General features: G+C 43.7%; 2 protein-coding genes across 2 annotated transcripts; one reads left to right on the top strand and one right to left on the bottom strand.

The window, feature by feature from the left end:
* Positions 1–1896: 1896 nt before the first annotated feature.
* On the bottom strand, positions 1897–3876 carry LOC308192157 (uncharacterized protein; the record flags this gene model as incomplete). Its single annotated transcript, XM_080585428.1, is given in 3 exon segments — positions 1897–3352; positions 3354–3683; positions 3685–3876. Coding segments are annotated over 3 exon segments (1317 nt in total). The 3' UTR covers positions 1897–2557.
* Positions 3836–5893, top strand: PNRC1 (proline rich nuclear receptor coactivator 1; the record flags this gene model as incomplete). The annotated part of the gene is made up of 2 exons (XM_080585429.1): positions 3836–4246; positions 4770–5893. The coding sequence occupies 2 exons, from the start codon at positions 3836–3838 to the stop codon at positions 5208–5210; spliced, it is 852 nt and encodes a 283-aa protein (XP_080441555.1). The 3' UTR covers positions 5211–5893.
* Between the last annotated feature and the right edge of the window lie 20886 nt (positions 5894–26779).

The raw sequence follows: 26779 nt of genomic DNA, 5'->3' as shown, positions 1-26779 counted from the left end.
CCCTGGCTGCAGCAGCAGCAGGCTTACCGGCGGGCACTGAACTGCACGTAGCTCACAAGCCATCCAAGCACAACTTCAAAGGCAGGGCTGGCATCAGAGCCGCACTGATACGGGCGCTGCCAAGCGACACCATTCCTGCAACAAAGGAAGAGGTAGGAAAGGAGGAGGCTGTAAACCACAGCAGCTCTGCGTTAACGTGTCGGTATTGACTGCAGCGGCACAGAACGGCCTGGTACCACGCAGCCACACCTGCCACAGGGACGGCGACTGTGGGGCACACGTACGAGGCAGGCACCTGGGAACAAGAACCACTTTGCCCAGCTCAGCTGGGTCTGCCCTTCACGCAAGTCATGCTGACATGAAAAAACACTCTGTAATTACCACTTCCTTCATGCTTGGAACTCGCCAGTCATCGCTTTTTCATCCCATGAATGACATCACTCTCAGAAATTACTGCCCGAGGGCCTAGACTGAAACTGGCTCTGCAATCACATTAATGGGTCTCAGCGCAGATACAGGAGCAGTTTAAATTAGCTTTCAAATTATTTCACCAAATAGGAAAAGCAATAATTAAGAAGTGAAACACTTCCACAACAACTAATCGCTAACAATTTAAAACACAAAAGTAATGATTTTGTTCTACAGGCTTGACAATTTTAGCAGGGAATTAGCATCGAACGTAGGTGACTGGAAATGAAAAGCTGACAGCGTACTAAAACGTGTACGCTTTAAAGGCTTAAACTTCGACTGGATGGATAAAGTGGAGCTGTACATACGTGGCTATACGAATATGTCCAGGGGTCTTTCATGTACATTTCAACAATACTTAGGACAAGAGCAAACTTTGGTTTTAAGTCGTGACATAAAAAAAAACAAAACCACACAACACTTAGCAAAACTACTGCATCTCGAGGATAGACAATTTCAAGCCTTCCCAAGAGTAATACCCCAAAACTAAATGATGACAGCTGTTCCTGTGGTGTTATGAAACCTCTGTCTTCTAGGCCCTGCATGCTCCTTTTTCTCTCTGCTAGCCTCTGTTCTTTAATTGATCTTGTCTCTTCCCAGAGCCACGGCTACTCCCTAGCAGACACCACTGTGCGAGCTGCCGACCACAAAGAGAGCACAGCCCGTTCCCAGCCTTCTCCCGCTGCTGGGGCTGGAAGGCCGGATGCAAAACCTCCCATGTGCCAAGGGAAAAGGTGGAGGCTCAGTCATGCAGAGAGGCCCCAGACTGGCCAAGGACTGCAAACAAGCATAACAAGAAAATTAAAATTAAAAGCTAATAATTTTGTTAAGATTTAGTATCATGCACGTTTAGAAGTGCAGTGTAACGTAGCATCTGTCTCTCACTCAACAGTGGGTCTGACGAGACTATGGGGGGTGCTGGCTGTACCCACTGTAAACCCATCTGCTCCTTAACCAAAAGTTACAGGACTTGTGCAGTATTTCTGGATACCTTTTCCCCAATGTTTTTAGGAGCCACTGGTCACCTAAAGCACCACTATACATATTCAGGATCACAGTGATTATTTTTCTGTTGAAATCCAGTTGCAAAGACATTTGTAACCTAAACAGGTTGCTAAGAAGCACCACCTAAAAGCCCAGTTGCATAGGAACCAGAGCTACCAGAGAATCTCTCTCAAGCTTCAATGGAAATACTGATACAGCAGAATGACTTCAGCATACAGTGATGCATATACAAAAGCTTCAAGCTAAGTAAATTCTTCCGAAGTATTTACTTTATGCCAGTCATACACCCGTGTAATGTCATAATGTATACATATTCCTCATCAAACTAAATATGTTTCACATTGGATATAAATCACAGAATCATTTCACAGTGACATTACTCAAATTTCTACAAAAACTGCAGAAACTGAGAGGCAAAGCGTATTTTAACGGAAGGCTTTTATTTAGTATTTTGTATCTAGGATTGCTCTTAACCGGATCGCAATTCTATCCCGTGGATTTTATATTATTCTCAGAGAGAAAGTGTTTTGGTGAATTGAATTTTCTTCACTTGTCTTCCCTTACAACTGCGCCCTGTAAGAGACAGCAGCGTTCTCCACGTTTGTTAACTGTAACAGCATGAGAGTTACTTCAGTCAGGCACTAAGTGTCAACTACAAAGACCCACATACGCCTGTAAACATCAAGAAAGCGTTCACAACAACTTCAGGTTTGGTCAAAAATAAATACTGACAGCTGCTTCTGATTCAGGTTGGTTAGTTTTCCCTAGCCCTCAATAAACAGCAAGCGTAAGGCATGTGGAATCCAAATTCTTTAATGGAGCTTAAGCTACGGAGCGCTGCGGGCGGTTCACCACGCCGTTTACACCGAGACCCTTTTCCTTCACCGGTTGCCAAGCTTCCTCCAGCCCACGGCTGTGGCTGGCCGTGAGGGCAGGCCAGGCCCGGGCAGGGGGCCCGAAGGCACCACGTACGAAGCCGGGGGGCTGAGACCAGCTCCGGGGCCAGCTTTGAGAGGCCACGGGCAGGCGGCCTGACCCGCTCAGTTGCACCCACCGTGCTGTAGCGGGTGCCACGGGTGCGGCGCTACTTGCAGAGCCCCTCGAGGCGCTCCAGGGTGCCCTTCATGTCTCGGATGCGCTTGGCCAGGGCGGGCACGGGCTGCATGGCGCGGTCCAGCTCCTCGCAGCGGGCCACCAGCGCGTACATGGCGCGGATGCTGAGGTCGGCCGCCTCGCCCAGGCTCTCCACGCCGTCGCGGTAGGTCTGGATGCAGCCGACGCTGAGCGCCGTCAGGGCCTGCAGCCCGCAGTGCACGGCCCGCAGCAGCTCGTCCACCTGCGCCGCCACCTGCCCGGCCAGGGCCACCACGTCCTGCAGCGCCCCGGGGTCGATGGCGGGGATGGAGCTGGCCCCGGCCCCGGCTCCCGGCCCAGGGCCCGGCCCCGGCTGCTCGCCCCGCGGGGCGCCGCTCAGGCGGATCCGCCGCTCCAGGTTGTTGGCCACGAACTGCGTGAGCCGCCCCTCGCGCAGCACCGTCCCCTCCAGCTCCAGGGCGCTCGCCAGCGTCGCCCGGCGGCCCTCCGGGGGGGGCTGCGGCCGCCCCGCCGCCGCCGCTGCTGCCGCCGCCGCTCCGGTGCCGCCAGCGGCCAGGCTCAGCGCCTCCAGGCTCCGCTCGTCCCGCTCCGCTGCCTCCTCGGCCGGGGCCGGGGCCGGGGCCGGGGCCGGGGCCGGGCTCCCCGGTGCCCCCTCACCGCCCGGGGCCGGCGGCTCCATGGCGCTCCCCGCGTGCCTAGCCGGGAGCGCGCCACCGCCCCCCCGCGGGCGCGCCGCCGCCGCCTGTTTATGTCGCCTCCGATTGGCTCCGGGGCCTTCGGGGGCGTGGCCGCCGGGCGTTCTCTTGCCCCGCCATTGGCCGGCGGTGCTGGCGAGGGGAGCGGCTGGCCCCGCCCCTTCGCCTCGCACTGCGGGCTCGGGACTCGGAGACTGGGGAGTGCCCCTTGTTTGTGTCCGCGCGGATTGGGCGGCCTGCGGAAGCGGGCGGGGCCGCGACTGTTTGTGTCGCTTCCGATTGGCCGAGGCGGGGCCTGAGCGGCGGCCGGCTCGCGGGGATTGGCTGTGCCCGCCGGAGAGGCGTGCCGCTCGCGGCGTTCCAGCGCGGCGATTGGCCGGAGGGCGGAAGGGGGCGTGGCCCGGCGGTGTAACAACACAGGGGCGCTGCTGCCTGCTCCCCTCACTCCCCCGCCATGTTCTCCTAGCAGCAGCCCCGACCGCGCCACCATCTCAGCCCGCAAAGCCCCGGCAGCCGCTCCCCGGCCCCCCGACCCCTCTCCCCTCCACAGCTCCGGGTCCCCGCGTCCCACCATGGTCACCACCACGGCGCCGCCGCCCTTCCTGGCTCGCATCTCGTCGGGCGCCGAAGACCCCCGGCGGCTGCCCTCCGGCCTCCTGCAGCGCCTCAGGCGAGGGGACAGCAACTGTGAGAACCAGCCCGGCTGCTGCCTGGCCGCCGCGGGGGGCGGCGCGCGGCCCGCGCTCAAGAGGGTGAGGCGGAGGAAGGGCAAGATCCGGCCGGGCCCCGCGGGGCTCCTGCCGAGCCGTTACCAGCAGTACCAGCAGCACCGCGCCGGCCTGGGCAGAAGGACGCCGCTGGCCGCCTACGGCCCGGGGGAGCTGCGCGCTCCCCCAGCTCCCGGCATGGTTACAGCCCCCCAGGAGGAGCCCCCCGCGGCCGCCCCTTCGAGAGCCGCGCCCGGCAGACCCCTGAGGAAGGAGGTAGGGAAGGCGCTCGGGCACTTCTCGGTACTTTCCTCCCCCTTTCCCCGGTGTTGGGAGAGGCCGGGGGGGGTGGGGGGGCCGCTTGTTCCCGGCCGGACCGCGGGGTGGGGGGGAGCTGCTCGCCCCCCTCCCTCCGCCCTGCGTGTGAGGGGCGGCGGCGGCGGAGTTTCCGTTACGTCTGTTGGGGGGGGGGGGGGGAGCGAAAATGCCGCCGGTGATTGGCCGCCGCCGTCCACCAATGGGCGGCCGCCGCTGCGCCCAGCAACAGCCGGATTTAGCCTGCTGGCCGCGCGCCAGCCGCCCCTGCGCGCGCAGGGCGGGACGTGCGCGGGGCGCAGCGCCCCATGGCGGCCGGCCGGGGGGCGCGGGGGGGGGGGCTGTGAGGGGATCGGGGGGGGGGGGACGCCGTGATGGCGGCGGGGTCTGGCCCTAGAGGCAGCCTAGGGGCTGGCAGAACCGTCAAGGAGGCTCCTCTCGAGGAGAGGGTTTGCCCGTTGACGTGAGGTCTTTGTCTGCGCAGGTCCTGAAGAACAAGATGGGAAAGTCTGAGAAGGCTGCCGCCCCCCACAGCCAGCCTGTTCACGGTTTCCATCTGTGTGAGCAACCAAAGATTAACAGGCAGAAGGGCAAATGTAACGTGCCGCTGACCAAGATCACCTCTGCGAGAAAGATAGAGAACTTTTGGCAAGATTCTGTACCGACAGAAATAATTCCGAAGCAGGAGAAAAAGCCACTTAAAAACACAGAGAACTTCAGAAATGCCAAGTCCAAGAAACCTGTCACCCTCACAGAAGCGAACCAAAAAGAAAATTACGCTGGGGCAAAATTTAGCGACCCGCCGTCACCTAGTGTCCTTCCGAAGCCTCCCAGCCACTGGGTGGGTGGCACAGCTGAACTTTCCGACCAAAACAGGGAGTTGATGGCAGTCCATTTGAAAACTCTCCTAAAAGTTCAAGCGTAGTTTCCAAGATCTCTGAAGAGCTGCAAAGATCCAGGAAACTTACACATGCCTTGTTGCAAAGGAAAAAAAAAATTACAAAAAAAAAAATTGCAAAAGACCGTCAAGTCTTGTAACCACATACAAAAATCCTTGTATTATATTTTTTATGGTTGTGTAAATAGTGTACATCATGTATTATGTGTATATTCTTGTTCATACTTTGAGAGGTACATTTTAGTTTTGTTATGAAAGGTTGTATTTTGCACTGCCTGAATGGTAGATGTCTTGTATATAAAACATGGACAATTTTAAGTGTGTGCTTGACACATGAAGACTTGACTTGATTTGCACAAGGTAATGAAAAATCTGAAAGGAGAGTACAACTTTCTGATGTCAAGGTTCCAGATCAAATGTGAATGGTTTACTCATGCACTACTGACAATAGTTTTACATTCTGTGTCCCAATCAAGTACAAACATGGAGTTTTCATACAAATGTGAATTTCTGCTCTGGAAACAATATCTGGAATTCCTGTTCATGTGTTTGTTACAAAATTAACTGGAATTTGAGTAGAATTCCAACCCATCAAATGAAGCACTGCTGGTTTCTTTAAAAAAGGAAAAAAAAAAAAAAAAGCAGAGCTTTCTGCCATAAATTTAATTGGTCACTAAAAAATTAAATAAAACAATTTGGCCTCCCCTTAATCATGTCTCTGTTTTTCTTGTGTGAGTGTACAAGTGTTTGAACTTAAATTACCTGATTGCCTTCTTTTAGTGAATAATTGAGGTACTCGATAGCTCCGGTAACATTTCCTTTGTGGTACGTCATTTGAAGTTCCTTATTCTTTGGTTTCTTTAAAGTTTAGATTTCAAGAAAGGGATTTAAACATCGAAATTCCTGCTGCAATTTTCCTTAACTTTCATAGTAAGTGATCATTAAACTAATTGATACTGAAAATTAACAGTAACTGAAAGTTAGGGTGCAAGTTAAGACTTGTGTTTTACACCCATTTTGTGTACCACTGATGGTTATGCTGGAAACTATGTTCCTCTGATATAAAATTATTAAGGAATTGAACTGTAGATAAGCATGACAGGTTTGTTGAGATAACGAAGATTTGTGATTGAATAACTGATATTTCAAAAGAAGTATAAAGCAAAACTACATGAGATTTAAAAACATTTTAAAATTTTCAGATCCACTGGAAAACAACGTAACCTCTGGGCGTTAGGTTACTAGGTAGGATATGTATGAAGAAAACATATAGCAGGGTCCTAGGTGAAATGTTTCCTTGGTATGGATCATCTTCTCGGAGCATGTTCAAGGGAGATTTAGTGGGCAGCGTTACCTGCATTTGTGATGTGTTGCTAGTTCTGATCCGTGCAATCGCCTTGTTGGGTTTGGGTGAATTGGTGGCGTTAGTTAGCAGCCAATTATGAAATGAGAGTGGTCAAAAAGTAGAGGAGAACTTCTTTGTTTGTAGACATTAATTATATAGTTGCAAAAATGTTCATTATAGTGCTGTTAGGCTATTTAACTACATAGGCTCTAAACCAAGAGTTCATACAAAATTTTAGGACTGGCCCGAATACTTCCATGTTTATTAACTTAAAATACGTGCCTGTGTTGGTTGATATAATGGTACATAGTTGAGGAAAGCGTATGGCTTCTTTAGCCCAGTTCGCTTTGTAACCTAAATACTCCATAATTTAGCAAGTCTTCTAAAAACAAACGTTTTATACATATTTTTATCATTAAACTGTAGTAGGGCAAAAAGAAAAGCCGGTAGAATCTCACTGAAGATGGCTCTAGTAGACCGTAAGTCCCGGTTTTACTACATTTGGGGACGTGCTGTTTTGATCTGCTTTTGTGCTGCTGTCTTCTTTTGTCTAAATGCCAACAAGCACAAAGGAAAACGCCTTTTAAGAATTCCCTATAGCTTAATTTTTAAGTAGTGCTTAATTTTTAAGTAGTGCTTAATTTTGTCAGCTGAACTTGTGATCTTCCTGAATCTTGATAACTGGCTTGTCGAGATGTAGTTTCCATAAGCCCTGTAGGTTGGCATCAAATAAAAGATGGCAACTCTTTTTTTTCCCCCTGCTGATTATGTCTGTTGTTAGTATCAGACTCTTTTCTTCCCTGCCCTTTGGAGCTGACCTCAGATCACACAGTCTGAAAGGTATCTCTGATCCTACGTAAAACTTGCCAACATAACGCACCTCTTTGTTGCTGCCTTGATTTGCTGACATCCCCTGGGGATTACAGATTTGGTTACACAACTGTCAGTAGTTCTCAGCTCCTCGGCCAATTCTTTAAAGCTGTTGGATGAGACTTGTGAAATCTTGAAAATTTAAACTTTTCATAATTTGCTGGATCATAAAGATTATCGGGGTAGGATAACAACATGTCATCTTTACCCTTTTCCTACTCGGCATGCAGTTAAACATTTTCTTCTACAACCTCATTTCCTTATTGTCCTCTACAAATTGTACTCTTAGAATCTTGATTACACAATGCCTTTTTATTTTTTTCCCAATAATATATGCCTGACTATCAACTGTTTAAGAGGAACTCTTCTGTTGTGATCTCTTAGAGGGTTTTATGTTACGAGTAGGCTGATCCTTATCCTAAAGGGTCTAGGAGGTAAGCAAGTAAGAGAGAAATGTAGTAAAATGTCAACATTGCCTGTGAAAAATTGATGCTGCCTTGCTGAATGGGAATCAGCATTAAATAGTTTTGGCAAGCAGAAATACTTAGTTGCTGATTCAATAGAAAATATTAATGAAGGGAACATCTATCAATTAAGGAGAAATAAATTACCTAGTAAAAGGAGCTTTCTGTCCTGAAGTTGAGCAACGGAATATTATCAGCTACGTAGAGGCTGAACTTTTTGTTCTGCATTTAGGGTGTAGAAGAATGTTATCAGAGCTAGGACAGGAAGGTCAAGAATTCAGCTGTGTTTGAAGAAAAAGACACCACCTCAGGAATTAATGTGCACAATGAACACATCCTAGCAGAGGTGGTGCTTCTGAAGTCAGCATTCTTCTATATCTATTGTTCCCCTGAGATGGTAAAACCTCGCTTACTCAACTCCCGGAACAGAGGACTTCAGCCTTCGCTAAGCCCCGGCCGGGCTAGAAGAGCTGTGCAGGTGATTTTGTTTAAAGTTCCCCAGTGACATTCCTACGAGCTACGCGTACTCAGGCTTGTGTGCAGCAGATGCAGTCGTTTGTTTTGAGTGGTTCACAAATGCTTGTCTTCAGTCTGAGAATTACACTGGTTATGTGTATGTACACAAAGGTCGTCCATTGGTGAGCGAACTGCTGTAACATCTGTAGTTCATTACCAGAAAGGCTATTCTGGGGTCAAGGGCTTTTCTTGTATTTATAGGACTTTCCTAAGTATTTATACAGTTGTAGTTCGGCATATGTACATACACAGTGTGTGTATTTCAAGTAGTAGCATGAAGATCACTGCCATTTTGTCATTCTTAAGATCATGAAACAAAGTTTTGAGATGCGGTTTTTATGAAAGATGTTCACTTTAATAAGTGCTGCACTTTCATCAGGTGGGTCTGTGAACCTCAATTTACACATCAAAATATAATTTATTTGTTTTTTTATTCCCTGAAAGAAGACCTAGAGCTACATTCAATAAAGGACATACAGAATATAGGGTATAGGATATATACCATATATATATTATAGTATATGTATAATGTATAATGTTATATAGTATTAGAGTATGTATATAGTGTATTTAGAATATAATATATAGAATCAGGCCTTTCTCTTCCTTCAGGAACACTTGAAACTTGCGTTCTTTATTGCTTCACCAGAAAGAAAAATGTGTGCCCTTACCTAAAATAGCAGATAGTTTGATATACGTAATTTACATACATATATGTCGTGAAGCTTTTGTAAGTTGCATTCCTTGCATCAGCTTATTCAAAAATTGCATGCTGTCATATTTAGAATATTGACTGATCATTTTAGGAATTAATGGCGTAGTAAATTGATAGATCCTGTCCAAACTTTAGAGATTCTCGGTATGTAAGCGATAAGGAACATGCTGATATATTTTTTTTCCCTGTAGTAGAAGTGATATGGAAAAAAGTTGACAATTAGAAAAACTGAAAAACAAGGTCATCTAAGAGATAAGAAAGAAGCTGCATAGATGTTGCCATTGAATTTTGTGGTTAGGAAGGGTACTGTAAGAGAAAATTATCTCCCAAAGTACCTGATGTTACAGCAGATGTAGGGGATTTGAATGAACAGATGAATGCAATTTGCTAGCAGTTCTTGACTGGGGAAAACAAAAAGAGCTGGCAGGTTTTGTGATGTGAGTTTTTGTCTTATCAGTACCTATTTTTCGTGACTACTAACTGCATCTCTGTATGGCGTGCTTAATGGCTAGCAGTGCTGTAGACACCACAGAGTGCTCTGTAAGTACGTGCTGCTCCCAGGTTCCCCCAGTTTTTTAGTCTAACTTTAGAAGTGGTCTGAGAAGCTGTTGATTTGAAGATGCTGGGTTCTTGGGCAGAGTCGTCACCTGCCACGTTCTTTGTAAGAGGAGGGCGCTACCTGGAAAAGCAGCGTGCTTTTGTGTCATTTTGGCTCATGGCTTGAAGAGACGAGGACTCAACTGTTCAGTGTGGGATCAATAAAGTTGTCAGTCTAGAAGGGTGGAAGACTTCACACACAACTTACTCTTCATTTGTGACGATTTAAGGGAAAGAGAGGCTTGCTTTTTGGTTCGTGTTGCTGTTTTGATTTCCTGGGTCTTTTAACAGAGATGAGGCAGGTAGATATTTAGACTGCTGCTTATCATGTAAATTTGCAGTTGAAGTATATATGTGGGTGATAGCAGCCCCTCACGTTTTAGAGATGGAAGAGCAGTCACAAAGAAGTGAACTGGTTTGCTGACCGTCCCTCAGTTCACTAACCCAGGAGCAGAGCCAAAGTGTTTGGAGCTGCAGTCAGGATTTTCCTTTGCTAGGACACATGGCTGCTATGTGATCCGCAAGTCTTCCCCACCCCACCGTGTAGTATGTTAAAATGTATGTAGTATGTTAATGTTTGCTTTGAAATGTTCGGCATGTGTTATCATTGGTAGGGCTGGTGAGATAAACTGGACTGCATTCAGGCTTTGTGTTGTGGGGAGTTATATTGCATGATGGCTTTAGTAATTTGCACATGAAAGATGGCTGCTTAATTTTTCTCCACCCCTAATTTTAACCCTTTGATACAATACATGACCTATACACAGTACTGTCATTTCCAGCTCCTGCTCTCCTTTCCCCACAGCCAACAGTGGGAAGACTGATGACAAGTCTGAGGTTTCTGCTTCTGGCTGCTGCTCTCCGCTGCTGCCTACTCGTGCAGCTGGCTCTGGGGACCACAGCTGCCTTTGGTTGGTACCTGTGCCCTGAGCCTGGTTTTGTTCCCCCTCTGCCCTCCCCACTGAGCTGCATTTTGCATGGATTTGCTCAGAGACACTTCACCCCGCTCTGTCCATAAGCAGCCTGGGTTCTCACGTGGCAGCGGGCCCTTCCATTGCTTTCACATGCACGATATCCCCATAGTTTCTTGAGTTTCCATTTGAGTTAGCTTTAGGCTCTCAGTTCTGGAAAACAGAAAGAACCCCAGACTATCCCAAGAGAGAGGGTCTTCCTACAGGAGGACAGAGGGTGAAGTTCGAGTGGCCCAGTCTCTACCTACCACTAGCCAGTAGACCTTGAGCCTTCCACCACCTTCCCTGAATATCTGTTTTCTTTATTCTTCACTGCAGCTGTGAACATCTCTTTCCTTGTATTTCCCCCTAAATGTTTCACCGTTCTCAGATTCCCTCAATTTGCCACAGATTTTCATACATGTATATTTTGCCTGAAAAATTCATTTCAGAGCATGCCACCTTTACCTGCTGTGTTCAGGATACATTTCCTCCAAGGAAGAATGCATTTTTTCTTCAAGGAAAATCAGATTTTTACAAAATGCAGCAATCTCTTGAGATTTCTCTGATCAATGTAGTATGAGTTTGACCAGGCAAGCATGTAGCACAGTCTCAGTAACATAACCTGCCCCACCTGGTATCTTGGAGGGCTAGAAATGACTCTGATGAGCTGGTCCATGCAGATACCGTGGAATTCATCTGCCAAATATAATTAAAAAAAAAACAAACAACAAAACAAAACAAAACAAAAAAACACAAAACCACACACGCACACAAAACCACAGAGTTTAAGGATTGTTTCCCCAGAGATCAGGAAGCCTGAGATGCCTGGCCTGGCCTGACCTGGCTCATGCGCCACTGGGAGGACATTCCAGGAAGATAAATTCAGCCTGCAGCTCTGAGATGTGTGAACTGAGACTTTTTATCTATTTTTTTCAGGCCAGGTCTGCTGTTTGAGAGCCTGCCACAAGCACAGCCTGTGTCCGAAATTCTTCTTCTCAGCCTCCTGCATGTAGGATGGTGTCTTTCTATGTGTTCAGTGTTAGTTCTGTGGTTGGCTAGATGTTTTTGAACTGTTTGTGTCTTATGTGATATGAGGTAAGAGTTTACACCCCTCATTTTGCAGGGTCTTGTGGTTTATATTTCCTTTTTAATTCATGGCCATGTACCAGGCTAGTTCTGCACCTATAAGCTCTACTTTCCCCCATGTACCATGGTACCTTCCAAAAAGCACCAAGTCATGTGTTTTAGGAAAAAAGGAAAAAAAAAAAAAGTATTATAAAGTATTATACAGGCCACATACGCACGATACGTTTACTGTCTTCAGCATCTACAAATCCCAAAGCCTGCAGTGTCAGTTCACACCTGCAGGGTGACGCTCTGTACCGTTAGTGTCATTTTCCCTCTGCCCTGTGCTACCTGTTTCTTCAGCCTTCCTCTGTAGTCCCCATCCATAGCCCTCGTTTATGCCAAATTATAGCCCTTCTTCCCTCGCCGCAGGAAACTGTTGTCTTGTAATGCATTCTGCTGCTCTTCTACCATGTATCTGTCTATATGCATTTGATTCACCTCAAAACTATTTCCAACATCCTTTGAACTGCCGCACTGAAATGACATTTACTCCGCATAAATGAAAATAAATATCCCAAAATAAATATCCAAAACATGGAGCCTGCAGAATTTTTTCTCCATTTTGGCCATAGATAGAATTTCAAATTGATAATAGTAGAGATCAAATTCAACAGCTACCATATGAATTCTTGCAATATATCAGGCAACTTCCGGAAGGAAAACTTCCAGAAGGAAAAAATGCCAACACTTCAGTGTCTGCACAGGTAAGCGTGACCAACTAGCTATGCCTGTGCAGAATTAAACTCTTTCTTTCATGACTTCTCATTTTCCCTATTTTTCAAAGGTGCAATGACTACCATGATGTTTGGGATAAATGTTGAAGCTCTGAAGGGACATAGCTGGATACACAAGAATGAACAAGTGACAGAGTCTTCAAAATTTCCACCCTTAAGAAATTATGGGGTGAGGGGAGGGGTCAGGCAAGAACCCCCGTTTCTGGTGACCCCCCAGTCTGGATCAATTAGTCACCATCCTCTGAAATCTCGTAAATCATGCCAATGTACGCGTATTTTCGAGCGTTCAGAGAAGGCAGCCCTCCACCAGAAAGGGGTTTTCCCATCACACAGCAGAGCCAGCGCTCCTCGGGGGCACCCCGTGGCAAGACGAAGTCCCCACTGTCATATTCCTGAGGCAAAGTGAAACTGCTGAACAGGCGAGATAGCTGGGTTTATTTCTTCCCTCTGTGGCAGCACTGAAGAGTTAACCCCTGCTGGTATCATGACAGTACTTCCACTCCTCCAAGCTGTTGCATTTTAGTATAATTTTAATACAAACATGCCCCGCTTTCCAAGTACTGTGGGGACACAAAGTGAAACGTGAGGGAAGGGTAAAAGCAATCTTGATCCAAATCGCAGCTTAGTCACAATTTTCCTAGGAAGGACTTTGCTTACTTTTCACATGACTGAGTTGGCTGCATGGGCTCAGCCCTGAGGAGGGTTGGGGGGACAGAAGGAAGAAGCTGAAGGAGCAGAAAGTTGGTACGTGATGAGCGAGAGGAACTGAGAGAAGGAAGGAGCTCTTTTCCTGTAGGAACCTTTACAGGTGCCTTTACAGCATACGCATGTAGCTCGAAGTATGCACGGATATATAGGTTAAAGTCAAGGTCCGAGCTGGCCTGGAGCAGGCGTGGGCTCCCTCTGGTGGCTTCCTGGGGCACCTCTCGGGTGGCCCCGGGGACACCAAGGGGCAGGAGCCCGTCGGCCTGCCCGCAGCCGTGCCCAGGCCCCGCTTGTGTGGGGCAGCTGCGTGGCAGTCACGGAGCCGTGCCTGGCCAGGGCCTAGCTGCGAGTTAATTCTCAGTTATCTGAGCAGATTAAATCGATTTTGATCTGTTTAAAACCTGCCAAATTTAATAAATGTATTTGTTTTTCACTAGATCACACGCAGGTGCAAGGACCCTTAAAAATTTGCTATCTATCTTAGCTCTGCTGCTTCACCGAGCAGATGGCCCTGGCACCTGTGGGCACTCTGCTCTCTGGGGACAGCGACAGGGCCCGAGGGAACGGCATGGAGCTGGGACAGGGGAGGGTCAGGCTGGGGGTTAGGGAAAGGTTCTGCACCCAGAGGGTGCTCGGGCACTGGGACAGGCTCCCCAGGGCAGTGGTCATGGCACCGAGCCTGCCAGAGATCAAGAAGCGTTTGGACGATACTCTCAGACACATGGCCTGGTTTTTGGGTGGTCCTGTGCAGAGCCAGGGGTTGGAATCGATGGTCCTTGTGGATCCCTTCCAACTCGGGGTATTCTGTGATTCTAGGGAGAGGCTTTGTGATGTCCCAGTGAGCCAGAACAAGCTGTGGGATGTCCTCGGGCAGCGCTGGAGAAAGGCTCTGCGGGTGGAAAACACAGCCAGCAGCTGACTCTCCATCTGCAGCTCAGCTTAGTACATTTATTCTCAGTGGACAGCGATTTATTAGGTCAAAATATTGTTGTAAGGGCCAGTAAAAAAAAAAAAAATCCTCCAGAGATTGCACAGTTTCAGATGGGCAGAGAGCGCTGAGTTCTGCTGCCATCGGTTGTAACAGCAAGTTCTCCCATGTGCAGCAACACACTGCCAGCTAGCACCTCTCCTCCAGTACACACTGGGTGATGTCCTCCCACAGCAGCAGCCTATAGCATAAAAAAAGCCGCCTATAGCACATTAATGTGTGTTGTTATCGTGTACAGATATACTGACAAATAATTATTTAGAAGGACAATGAGAACTGTTAGGACACCAAAAAAAAAAAGAAAAAAAAAGTTGCAAAAAAGAAAGAATAGTGCTTACGGTTTAGAATCAGAAAGTTAATGTTTTTTGTTTTTCTTGAGCTAATGTTTTACCAAAAAAGCAGCTGGAAGATTAAGGCAAAGTGGATTAGGCAGGAAGCCTCCATTTTTAAAGGAAAACATCCGGTGCACTTTTGGCAGATGGTGTTTTTGTAAAACACAAACTTATGACATATTAATTACTCCGTCCCTGGTGTTTTGAAAATGTAGGAGAACAGATTTCCTACCGTGAACTTACGAACTTAGAAAGAAATTGCAGTAACTAGTCATAAAACTGTGAGTTCTCTCTATCCTGTGTTTTATGTCTGTATTTTTATCATAGGATACACAGGGCGGAATATGCCATCTATCAAGTGTCTATAAGTTAGATGCCTATATCTAACCTCAGCCTCAACAGTCAGCAAACAGAACAGGGCACTTTGGTTTATGGCGACAATTTTTACAGGTTTGGAGGAAATTATAAATAAGTCAGTTTCTCAGAATTTCACACCATGTTATTGAGGGTGATACCTGTCATTACCAGCAGTAACATAGTCACAGGAAAGAGGAGATAGTTACCAGCTCATTTACCTCCAAAGAAATCTCTAAGCTCTTACAGATTGTTATAAAATATATATATTCTTTGTTTTGTTTTGTTTTTGTTTTGTCTCTCCTTCAAACTCGTCTTTATGTTTGTAATAAATCCGTTAATTCTGGTATTCCCCAAAAAAAAAAAATGGAATATACATAAATTGCAATACTTTTCAGGCCTGCTGGATTTTAGCTTTAGTGATAATTTACAGCAGTAGGTTCTATGGACTATACGCCCATTAAGTGACAAAATTATTTTAAAAAAGATTAGCTGCTACATCAATGTACAGACAACCTGTATGTCATAAACAAAGCCACAACTTACTTGGTAAAAATATTTAGAAAAGTCGTTTCAAAGTCTCCTTTTTGTTATCAAAAGCATCCTAGTTTTTTGACTCAAGGTATTTTTAACATACTAGGTAATTCTATTTGAAGTTAAACTAATCCAGTTGTATTCTTGGACTGTGCCCAGACTAGATAACCCACGGCATCTTGATAAACAAATTTCAGTTAAAACTCATACATTATCACACCTGAAAATCCTTCTTTATTTATAACAAAACAACAACAACAAAAACTTATCCAAATGTCCTCGATAGTTTTACCTCTAGATGTTTCTCATTTTTCCCCCACATGATAACCCAATTGGTCAAAAACATGGTGAGGTTAACTATGAAGCCTGCTACTGGGGAAAAGAAAAAAAAAAAAAAGAGAAGAAAAAAGAAAAAACAACAGAAACAAGAACAAAACAAAACAAAACTTTCCCTGTATATAGATTTTTGTCTTCTAATGCAACATACTTTCAAATACTGCTATAATATGATGAAGACATCATTCAGCCACGTGTGAAAGTGATGTATTCGCACACATGCCGGGCTTTTTTATACACATACATAGATATATTTATATACATTTATATACATAAATACATTTTTTACATAGGTGAAAAAGTTCTGTAGTTCTGTGGATTACTTATCAAACATGAAAACATTTCACATCTTTTAAAGGTAGTCCCAGTCAAAATGTCTTTTTTAATGTAATTAATTTTGACTTTTTAAATAGCATTTCTATATGAGACGGAGATGCCAGACAGTGTCTCATTTACCCATGCTTCACCTTTCACTATGCTTAACAGAGTTTTTAACAATACCCTATGAAACTAGCTTGACTGTTCATCTATCCTGAATGGGTTAATTCAAGTTCAGAGCATGGATCGTATTTCAAACTTACTCAGCAGGGCCTTTAGCTGAGTTAGTTATTTTTGGAATTGGCTAAGTTTTTGACAAGTTTTGCAAGAATTTAATGTTTATCCTCAGCTCTGTTCTGGATGCACTCGTGACATCACTTCAAGGTCATAGGCATTTAAATGTCACCTAGATACAGAAAAACAGAACCTGAAGTCTTCCTTGTACCCTGCTGCTTCACATGAACAGTCCTACTGATTTAATGGTCCTGACTGATTTAACAGTCTGACACATTTAACAGTCCTAATGACTGATAATAACAGTCTTTAATGAGTGATTTGACAGTCCTACTGATTTAATGAATTCTAAGCATCACTGTGTTGGACCAAATCTTCTCCTTCCAGTGAAAAGGTTTAAGTTTAAGCCCAAACTTAAGAGTTCTAAGATGAGGACATCACTTTCAAATGAAATACCAAGTATCAGTGAGATTCCTCGCTGTATTCATTTCAAGACATCCAGGTTATCATAAGGTTATGAAGCTTCAAACAACTTTGTAATCTATTTGTCCTGTACTAGTGAGAGATTTAGCCATTTGAAATAAATGAACTGAGGTGTTAGTCCTCTTCAAATGCCAGCCAACAGCCAGTTTCATGACACAAATTCTGAGAGCTGGAGCACAGGAGAGAATGTGCATGTTGTGATGTTTCCTCACATTGTGTTTTAGTTGAATGTCAGTCTTCCTCTGGGGAGATCAGGATGGAGATCACAGCACTGAGGAAGAATGCTTTGATGAGATCTTAATTTTGTTCCTGCACTGGAGAACCTTTGTTGGGAACTTGCCTCTGATTTTTCCACATTCTTTCACCTTTCCCTTAATGGCTTGGACTGTGACCATGTAGATGTTGATCTACAGCATATTTGAAATGATCTGGAATGGAACTGAGACTGGCTGCAAGAGTGTCACCTGTACTCTGGTGTGCAAAACGGACCCAGTATTATAGCAGCACTTCTGCGGTAAAACAACAGTATTTGCTCTTGCTGAAATTACATCTTAGGCATGCGTCCTTGAGCTATCTTGTCAATTCTGTGAACAATGTTCATATTTCTTGCTTTCAGTTTTGAAATCTATTTAAGATTTTTAAAGCAGCTTGGTCTCATATCTATGTACCACGCAGTACCACTTTTTCATATTTAACAGTAGTTTCTTTGCATTCAGAGCTATGTGGTCTGACAGCTCTTGATTTGTGCTGCAAAATTAGTCATGAGGGATAAAAAATACTCCAGTTAGTAGGGTGATATCATCAGCAGAATATATATAAAAAAAAATTCAAGAGACTGTATTACCCCTACAGTCTCTTCAGAATAAATTAGGCACTGGCATATTTTTGTGAATTTAATCTTTGTTCAAAGTAATATCATAGGACATTTTCTTTCTTTTTTTTTTCTTTTTCTTTTTCATTTTGCACACAAACTGTTTATTCCTGCATGAGCACAGGATCTGCAGAAGATAAAAGAAAAGGAGATATCTAACAAATGAAAATGTAAGGCTGTCTTAGCCATGAAGCTAAATAAAGCTTCATTAATGAATTAATCCCTTATAATGCTGAATGATATAAAGCACCTCTCACCCTGGGACCTCTACCACATGTCCAGCCCAGTCTCCTGCCCCAGCCACACATCTGCCCAACTGGGTAAGTTTCTCCACATGTAGTCAGGAGCTGTCCCCACGGACTTTCCAGAAACAGCTCATCTGCCAGGTGTTTGGGAGTCTCCTGAACCAAGACAGACACATTTACAAAAAATAAAATAAAATAATTTAAAAAAAAAGCCAAATACTTCTGGTTTGTGGGAATTACTCACAAAATGTAGCAATATCAGAGTAGTGGTTTTCTAGATCTGTCTAGAGAAAATAAAAATGGATTCAACTTTCATCTGTGTAAGCTTAATTGAGTGTTGGTCTCCTCTGCAGACTTCACAGCCTGGTGTACCCAGGTGAGAACATGCAAGTTCTGAGAGAGGCATTTTGGAGAGAAAGCAAGCCCAAACAAAACATAGCACATATATTTGATCTCAGAAAATGGTAAGGTCTAAGGCCTGACTCTGTAGACACTCTCACACATTTATCTTTTCTTCTAGTGAGTGGACTTACTGAAGTGACAATTCATACCACAATCAAACACATGCTGAATGTGTCTTCATGCATAAGGTCTTACCATGCATGAAAAAGATCCATTCTGCATGCAGACTTACTAATATTTTCTCTGCAGAATGTATATACACATGCATTGTTTTCATTGCTCCCTAAGGGCGATCTGTAGTTTGCATCCTGCAGAGGGCATGAAAGAGATGAACATGACAGTTGGTAGTCACTGGATTAGGGCAAGACCTGCCCTGTGACAAGGGCAAGTTACTCCTTCACCATTTGGGAATCTGGAAGGATTTATAGAATCACAGAATATCCTGAGTTGGAAGGGACCCATAAGGATCTTCAAGTCCAATTGCTGGCTCTGCACAGGACCACCCAAAAATCAGACCCTATGTCTGAGTGCATTGTCCAAACACTTCCTGAACTCCGGCAGGCTCAGTGCTGTGACCACTGCCCTGGGGAGCCTGTCCCAGTGACCGACCACCTTCTGGGTGCAGAACCTTTCCCTAACACCCGGCCTGACCCTCCCCTGTCCCAGCTCCATGCCGTTCCCTCGGGCCCTGTCGCTGTCCCCAGAGAGCAGAGCTCAGCGCCTGCCCCTCCGCTCCCCTCGTGAGGGAGCTGCAGGCCGCCATGAGGCCTCCCCTCGGCCTGCTCTGCTCGGGGCTGAGCAAACCAAGGGACCTCAGCTGCTCCTCATTCAGCTTGCCCTCTAGACCCTTCACCATCTTCATAGCCCTCCTTTGGACACTCTCTAATAGCTTTATGTCCTTGTATCGTGGTGCCTAAATCTGCACACAGTACTTGAGGAGGGGTCACACTATCACAGAGCAGAGCAGGACAATCCTTTCCTCCAACCGGCTGGAAATGCTGTGCTTGATGCACCCCAGGGTACAGTTGGCCCTTTGGCTGCCAGGGCACACTGCTGGCTCGTGTTCAGCTTGCTGTTGACCAAAACTCCCCTTTCTGCAGGGCTGCTCTCCAGCCTCTCGTCCCCCGGTCTGTACATATAGCCAGGGATGCCCTTTCCCACGGGCAGAATCCGTCACTTACGCTTGCTAAGTTTCATGTGTTTTGTGATTGCCCAGCCTTCTAATTTATCAAGATCTCTCTCCAAGACCTTTCTACCCTTGAGGGAATCAACAGTTCCTCCTGATTTAGTATTGTCTGCAAAGTTACTTAGTGTGTACTCAAGTCCTGCATCCAAGCAATTTATGAAAACATTGAAGAGAACTGGCCCTAAAACGGAGCCCTGCGGAACCCCACTAGTGACTGGCCACCAGCCTGATGTGACCCCATTAACTATTATCCTTGGAGCCTGACCATCGGCCAACTGTTCACCCATTGTATCATGTATTTATATGGCTGTATGCTGGGCATTTTGTCCAGAAGGATACTGTGAGACACAGTATCAAAAGCTTTGCTGAAATCCAGAAAGATTACATCAGCTGGCTTCCCTTGGTTAACTAGATGGGTGACCTTGTCATGAAAGGAAATTAAAAGGACTTTCTCCTCACAAACCTGTGTTGGCGGTGATCAATGACTACATTGTCCTTCAGGTGTTCTTCAATAACTCTCAGAATAATCTTCTCCATAATTTTACCTGAAGGCACTGAAGCGAGACTGACAGGCTTGTAATTGCCAGTGCCTGTTTTCTTGCCCTTCTTGAAATCTGGGATAACATTTGCCAGTTTTCAGTTGACTGGGACCTCTCCAGGTAATTGAGTAAGTCTTGTGATGACATCAGCCAGCTCTTTGACTACTCTGGAGTACCCAACCATATCTTTAGTGCACCCAAGAATCTCTTTGGGCACCCAAGCATCCCTTTGGGTCATACAAACATCTTCCCAAGGCATCCAAGCACCTCCCTTGGGCACCTAATTATCTCCTTGCTCTTTGTTTAATGAAGGTTCTGGAAAAGGACAGATACGATAGGGAAAATAGGTGGATTTTTTGTAGATGGTTGGTGAGGAGAGTGAAGCCACTTGATATTATAAGGAAAAAAAAATTAGAGATTTTCCCATTGAAATTAGCAGTAGTTCTAATAGATAATGTATAGCTTAAAGCAAGAGGAGAATGGAAAAACCTGACAATTATTTTTATGCCTATGGTGCTCATTGAAAGTACTGGACAATATTTTTTTCTTTATAGAAGTTACACGTTTGTTAAGGATTTACTAAAAGTAAAAAGTGATACTGTAGAATCAATATCCAGCCCGACTCCAGAAAAGACATTGCAAGAGCTGGAAATTTAATTTTGCTCTTCTGACTTGCTCAAACCTTGGACTTTCTGCCAATCTGCAAAGCAATCACGCTAGAGAGTCTTATGATAGGAGCACCTGATGCTGGGAAGCCCAGGTTAAAATTACCAGCACGCAGCGTGCAGGCTGCAGAGCAGCCAGCACATACTGGAGATGCCCGGGCTGCCAGGGCAGCTGGCAGCCGTGGGACACCCATTGTCACTTCCCTGTGCCCACCGTCACCTCCGCTTTCCAGTGCTGGTACAGGCATTCGCTGCCAGGGCAACTTTATTCTCTTTTTTTGATTTATTTATCCCAAAGTAGGTCACTCTGGGCCATCTGTGGACACTTAAGAGTTGCAGAAGGTTGCAGATTCCCTATCCTGCAGCTTAATATATATATATATTTATAACCTCTTGTTCTACCTAGCTGTTGGATACACTGAGAGGACTAATCACTAAGGTTAATTCAATCGGGAAATGATTTTACCAACTGAGTGCTGGTCTTACTTATATATGAGAGTTTAGCATAATCACAGGGGAGTTAATGCAGCCTGATATTTTGCTGATGGTGAACCCTGGGCAAGCCCTGCTTTCAGCAAAGAGTTACTCATGGTTGTCTTCTCCAGAAGCCTTGCTGAAAGTTTGGGGAACCTATTGCTGCTGCAACGGTGATTTTTTTTTAATAGTGCTCTAGATTTGAAATGATGACATGCAAGTTATCCCCAGGAAGATTTCTGGAAGGACTTCTCTTCACACAGCTGAAACAGGGGATACATCACTGGCACCACACAAGTCGTAACCAGTGCCTTATGGACAGATTTCATATTTGACACAATAAGCAGCATTGACAAGGAATGGGGAGGTCACACACGTGTGGTACAAAGCATACATAAAACACACTACAGAGCACACAAATGCCTGTCAGTGCACAAACTGTGTGTGAGAATGCAGGAGATGATGAACATTTTAATTACAGTCACCAGTCCTGGCCATCTTGCTACTAACTGGATGCTGTTTGAGGCATACCCACATTCCTCCTGTTAACATTAAGCCACCTCAATCACCCGTTTTGTGAAATGATTAGGGACAATAGGAGAGTCAGGTCTCTATAAAGTACAAATGCACAGACCAGATGTGAGATTTATAACAGGCTATGAAAAAGCAATAAAGTTTTGAAGTATCTGAACAAACTGCAACTCAGTGTCTCTGTGATATTGTTAAAAGCAAAAGAAGTAGCTTAACTCTAGTAAACAATGAACAGGCTAGGGTAAATGAAGATTAAGCTCTCTTGAATTGGAAACAACTAGAACACATTCACAAAATTTGCCAGAAGTCATTGGGCAATGCATGACTTCATCTTAAAATTATTTTAACCATTAGTTGAGACCAGTATGGATCAGACTAGTTTGTCCATAATACAATTTAATCACAATTGTTTACAATTTTCAGTACTTTTTCACAGGTCTCTGGATATATTGGATGTCTTAGTTCTCAGATTTTAAAAATATAAAAACATACTTGTTTCATTTCACAGTGATGAATATGGCTGCACGTGTTCAAATGACTCTGGAACTCTTGCAGAGTTCTGTAAGTGTGTCACACTGACCTGAGAAAATCCAGCTGCACTCTCATGAATTATTTCTATACACAAGGTCAGTGAAGCTCGTAGTAACGTATTGTTCTTTTAAATAGACCTGCAGACAAACGTGTTTTTTTTTCACTTATCTGCTTGGTTTTTTTTTCTTGTTTGTTTTCAGAAAAAATATATAAAATTGAGCAAATCTACAAATTTGCTATATCTGTAAACCTATTCTTGCCAGCAGTAAGTCCAGGAGTACATACATGGTGAGCGCGAACACATTCTGTAAGTGCTTTTTAAGTTTGCAATATCACATAAATTAAATAAAGACTAAAAAAAACATCTGTGTTATAACGGCTATTACCAGTGTGTTATTACTTTCTTTATTCCCACTGTGAATAGATAAAGTATGTTTATGGAAATATTTATTTTTACATGAATAACTTAAGCAAGTAATCATTATTAAATGAACACCCATAAAGCTTGTTTTGTTTGCGTTTGCATCATTGGTACAACTCTGTTCAGTAATAGGAGCAAAAATAATGTATCTTTTTAATGTAATTCCCAAGGTATTATGAAAGATATCAACATTTAATATAGCTGTATCTGTGATTACGCAGTCCATCATAACTCAGTTTTAAAAAAAAAATGATAGCAAAGAAAGCTTTGGGGGTAACGGATTTGCAATTAGACACAGTAAGCTGCAGGCTTGCTGTCTCAGTAACCCCTCAGTACCACTAAATCCACAACAAAGTACTTAGCAGTAATACTGTGATGCCTAACAGAAATAATCCATTAAAGATTTTTGTAAATGTACCATATTTTAGCTAACTTCAAAACAGTATGCTACAATAAAATAAACTAGAGTGCTTCACATAAAGTCTTTTATGAGAAAAAAAGGCATCTATATTTACACTGAAATTTAAAACATTGAAAATTGAATATTGTATTGTTTGACTTAAGCAGTCATTTTCGCTCTGCTTAACCCACAAACAGAGATCGTCTATGAACAAACAGCTGTAGTACTTTGAAGAATTAATGGATTAAAAATAATGATCAGTAAGAGCTGTAAAATATCTTTTCTCCAACAGGCTAAAAGAGTTGGAGCCTGCCTGCAGTTCTGTTTGAATCAAGAGCAGAGTTAAACTTTATTTCTATCAGAATGGGACCTGACTGTAACTAACTGGGGGCATGCATATGTTAGTAAACAGGTATTTTATTATCAAGAGAGATCCAATTTTTTTGCATTACTTTGAAAAATTTTGCACAGTCTAGAATTCATTTTCACTTACATTTGCACTGTCAGTAATATTAAAAATAATAATACTAAAAAAACCACTATCAACCATTTTAAAAAATTGACAGAGGAGAGAAGCAATTAAATGTGTGGAGATTTGTGTAACTTTTTTTTTTTTTTACTTTCTGTTAAGCTGTATAAATATTTACGAGGGAAATCACTTGGTCTCATGAATCCGTGCAATTTTTGACCATTCCCTCTGCCTGTTTTCTGTGTGGCTGTTCATGGTGCTGTCCACAACACAAGTGGTCAGTGAGTAAACCAGTGAGCTTACAGCAGGAAAGCCGATAGTAACAGTTGATGTGCAAGCTCTTCTCCTTCCTCAAGTTGAGGTGGCTTGTTTCGCAGACTGCAGAGAGGTTTTTGCAGTAACGGAGTCTTAAGCTATTATGGTCACTTTTGCCTTCCCTTCTTGACTGTTTGTGTTTACATTGCAGTGAATAAGTCATGCTATGAAATGAATCATTGAATTTATCTGGCTTTAAATGAGCAAAACCTGCCTTTTGGAGGTAGAAAGGAGCCTGACATCTAAAATGCAATCAATTAACAAAGCACCTAATATAACAAGGTCAGTAATGGAGTAGTTTTATCAAGTGTCTTGATGGGACCTCTGTCTGATTAGGCCATTTTCATCACAAATCCTTTCAAGTTTTAACAGCATTATGACCGTAATGATGATGCTACTACAGAAATGGTACAAATGTAACATTTGACCCATAGTACAATGTAAAATACATGGCTTTATTATAGGTTAAAATATATATGTACATTTATCACTGTAAGAAATAAAAAGGCGTATTGGGAGCAGGATTTTAATTGCAGCAGTGGGAAAGGTTCGAGGCAGTTTTCTCCAAGGCAAGAATCTTAATATTTGCCACTTTTCTTGCAGTTACAAAGCTAAAGAAGTTTGAATATGTAAGAGGGAACAAGCAGTCAGTAAGCTTTGTGTGTTAAGAGTATTGGCTATTAGTAACAGTAGAGAAATAATTCTCTGTTTATGTTCTGCTGTGCAAACTTCAAAGAGCCCCATAGTAGCTGATAAGTTTTATGTAACCAAAGAAACAAATAGGAGCTTATCTAGACCTATCTTTCAAAAAGCTACCTTCCCTAACTGGCAATACTTAGCTCACGTTAACTTCATGACCTGTTCATGAAGTTAGCTAACACATCTTGTTAAAAAAATCACAGCCCAGATGGAAGAGAAAAACAGCAAAAATAGAGAATACAGCTAAATCCTGTCTGCATTCACGCAGCTTTCTGAGTGCAGATGTAAATATGCATCAGATACAAGAGCACTGTTCTGTTAAACCAGTCTAAAGCTACCAAAGCTTCCACCAGTCCTGTGGTTAATGGTGCATAAAAGTGATTGTTTTGAAAATAACTGTGTCGGTTTACAATGTTCTTGCCCCTCTCCCAGAGGATACCACCCACACAGCAGAGTCAGCAGGCTGAAAACACAGCTAATTCTACGCTGCTTCAGGATAAAGTCCAGTGTTTAAAGCATAAAATGCCGAGGGGGGAAGGGGTAGCTGGAGTTAAGCTCCTGGACTTTGAAACAGCTCCCAGACATTTGTGTCCTTCATTCTGCCACCAGAGCTAGAGCAGGCATCCTTGGCAGTTACAAAGAGCTGGGGGCAGTGACATCTCAAATAGCCACAGCTGTCTTCTGAGCAAATGTATCTGAGCTCCAAGCACAGTTTTTGCATTGCCCTTTTGGGTACAGGTTCACAGCATTTGAACAATTGGTGAGGTCTTAGCCATTAAGTCAAATAGCTAACACATGGGAGACTGAGAAAGGAGGACAAAAAAGATCCTGAGGAATAAAAATGCTGTGTGAGGAATTTCCAATTTAATTCCAAGTTTTGCACATGATGTGACCAAATCTGAGGGAAAAATTAAATTCATATTTTCTGACTCTGTCTGCTCTGGACAATGGAATTTTGACTGCAGTGTGATTAACTCTTAAGTGGTGGGAACAATATGTCTGTAGGGAGAAGGATTTGCTTTTCTGAATCCACCTATCCTGCATTTCTTTTCCCTTAATAAGCAATGTATAAAATTTCGTGGCCTCCTTTATCCATTAACAGTTAAATAAGACAATATGCTTCAGTGATTTAAGACATCTCTCTTTTCAAGATCTTTAAAATTTGTGTGCTCTATTGTGATAGTGCCATTGTGATCTAACCAAAGACACCCTTATCACTCTTGCTTTTTAAACATGCAAGCCCCTTTCATTTCACTCTATGTCTTGATAAGTACTTCCTAATACAAGCCTATTTGTAAACCACACTGGAATGTTATTTTAGGCAAGTCAGCCTACAGTTTCTACACACAGCATCAACATACTTTTGCTTTTACAACTTACTGTACTATTGTTTTTAAAGCTTTGGATTTTGCCTTGAAATCCAGGCCACCCTGAATTTAATAACAAGACTTTCATTGAGTTCAGTCAGATCTGGATTTCAACCTAAATGCCTAATGTTGCTAATGTGGGATGAGGTAAACTTGATCATCAAGTTTTTTATGGCCACAACAGATGTTCCTTCCTTTAGACCAATGGAAAGGTCCAAAACCTCATCCACCCTCTACAACAAAAATACAAGCATTTGTTTACAGCTTGATTCCAGGAATATGAATTGAATCAGCAGCTGCGAATTTTGTTTTTGTTTACTTACAAATAAATATATGCATGGTTCTTCCTTTTCTGAAACAACAGTGATGATGTCTGGATTGTATTTCGTCTGTCTAGTAACGGTATTTTTAGCAGGCTAATACTGCATTATAATTTGTTTAGCAAAACAGAAATATCAGCATGATATTTTTGATCTTCTTTTTAAAAAATGCACTCATATATGTCTACTAAACCAGAAAAACATGTTTTGTATATATTTTTTTTTATTTTGTAGATTTCTTATTTATGTCAACTATACTACAATATTCTCATAATCATAAGCCAAGGTACAACTCGCAACTAGTAAACAGAAATGTTTTCTTCCTACTGGTGTAAATCAATGAATTTTAGAATGTGCATAATATATGGAAAGTCTAGTGCCTTCTCATAGAATAGGGGAAAAATTGTGATAGTCTAACAAATGTGAACTGAAGTTTGCTAATATGAGGAGCAAAAACATTATTGCTTGATTTGATAGGTACCATCACACCTCTGGTGTAAATACACAGAAGTTCTTCCATGCAAAAAATTAACACACACCAAGGAGAAGACACAA

This window comes from Anser brachyrhynchus, assembly GCF_964034855.1.
Source record: "Anser brachyrhynchus genome assembly, chromosome: 3".
Lineage (NCBI taxonomy): Eukaryota > Metazoa > Chordata > Aves > Anseriformes > Anatidae > Anser > Anser brachyrhynchus.
This window is presented reverse-complemented; position numbering and strand designations above follow the sequence as displayed.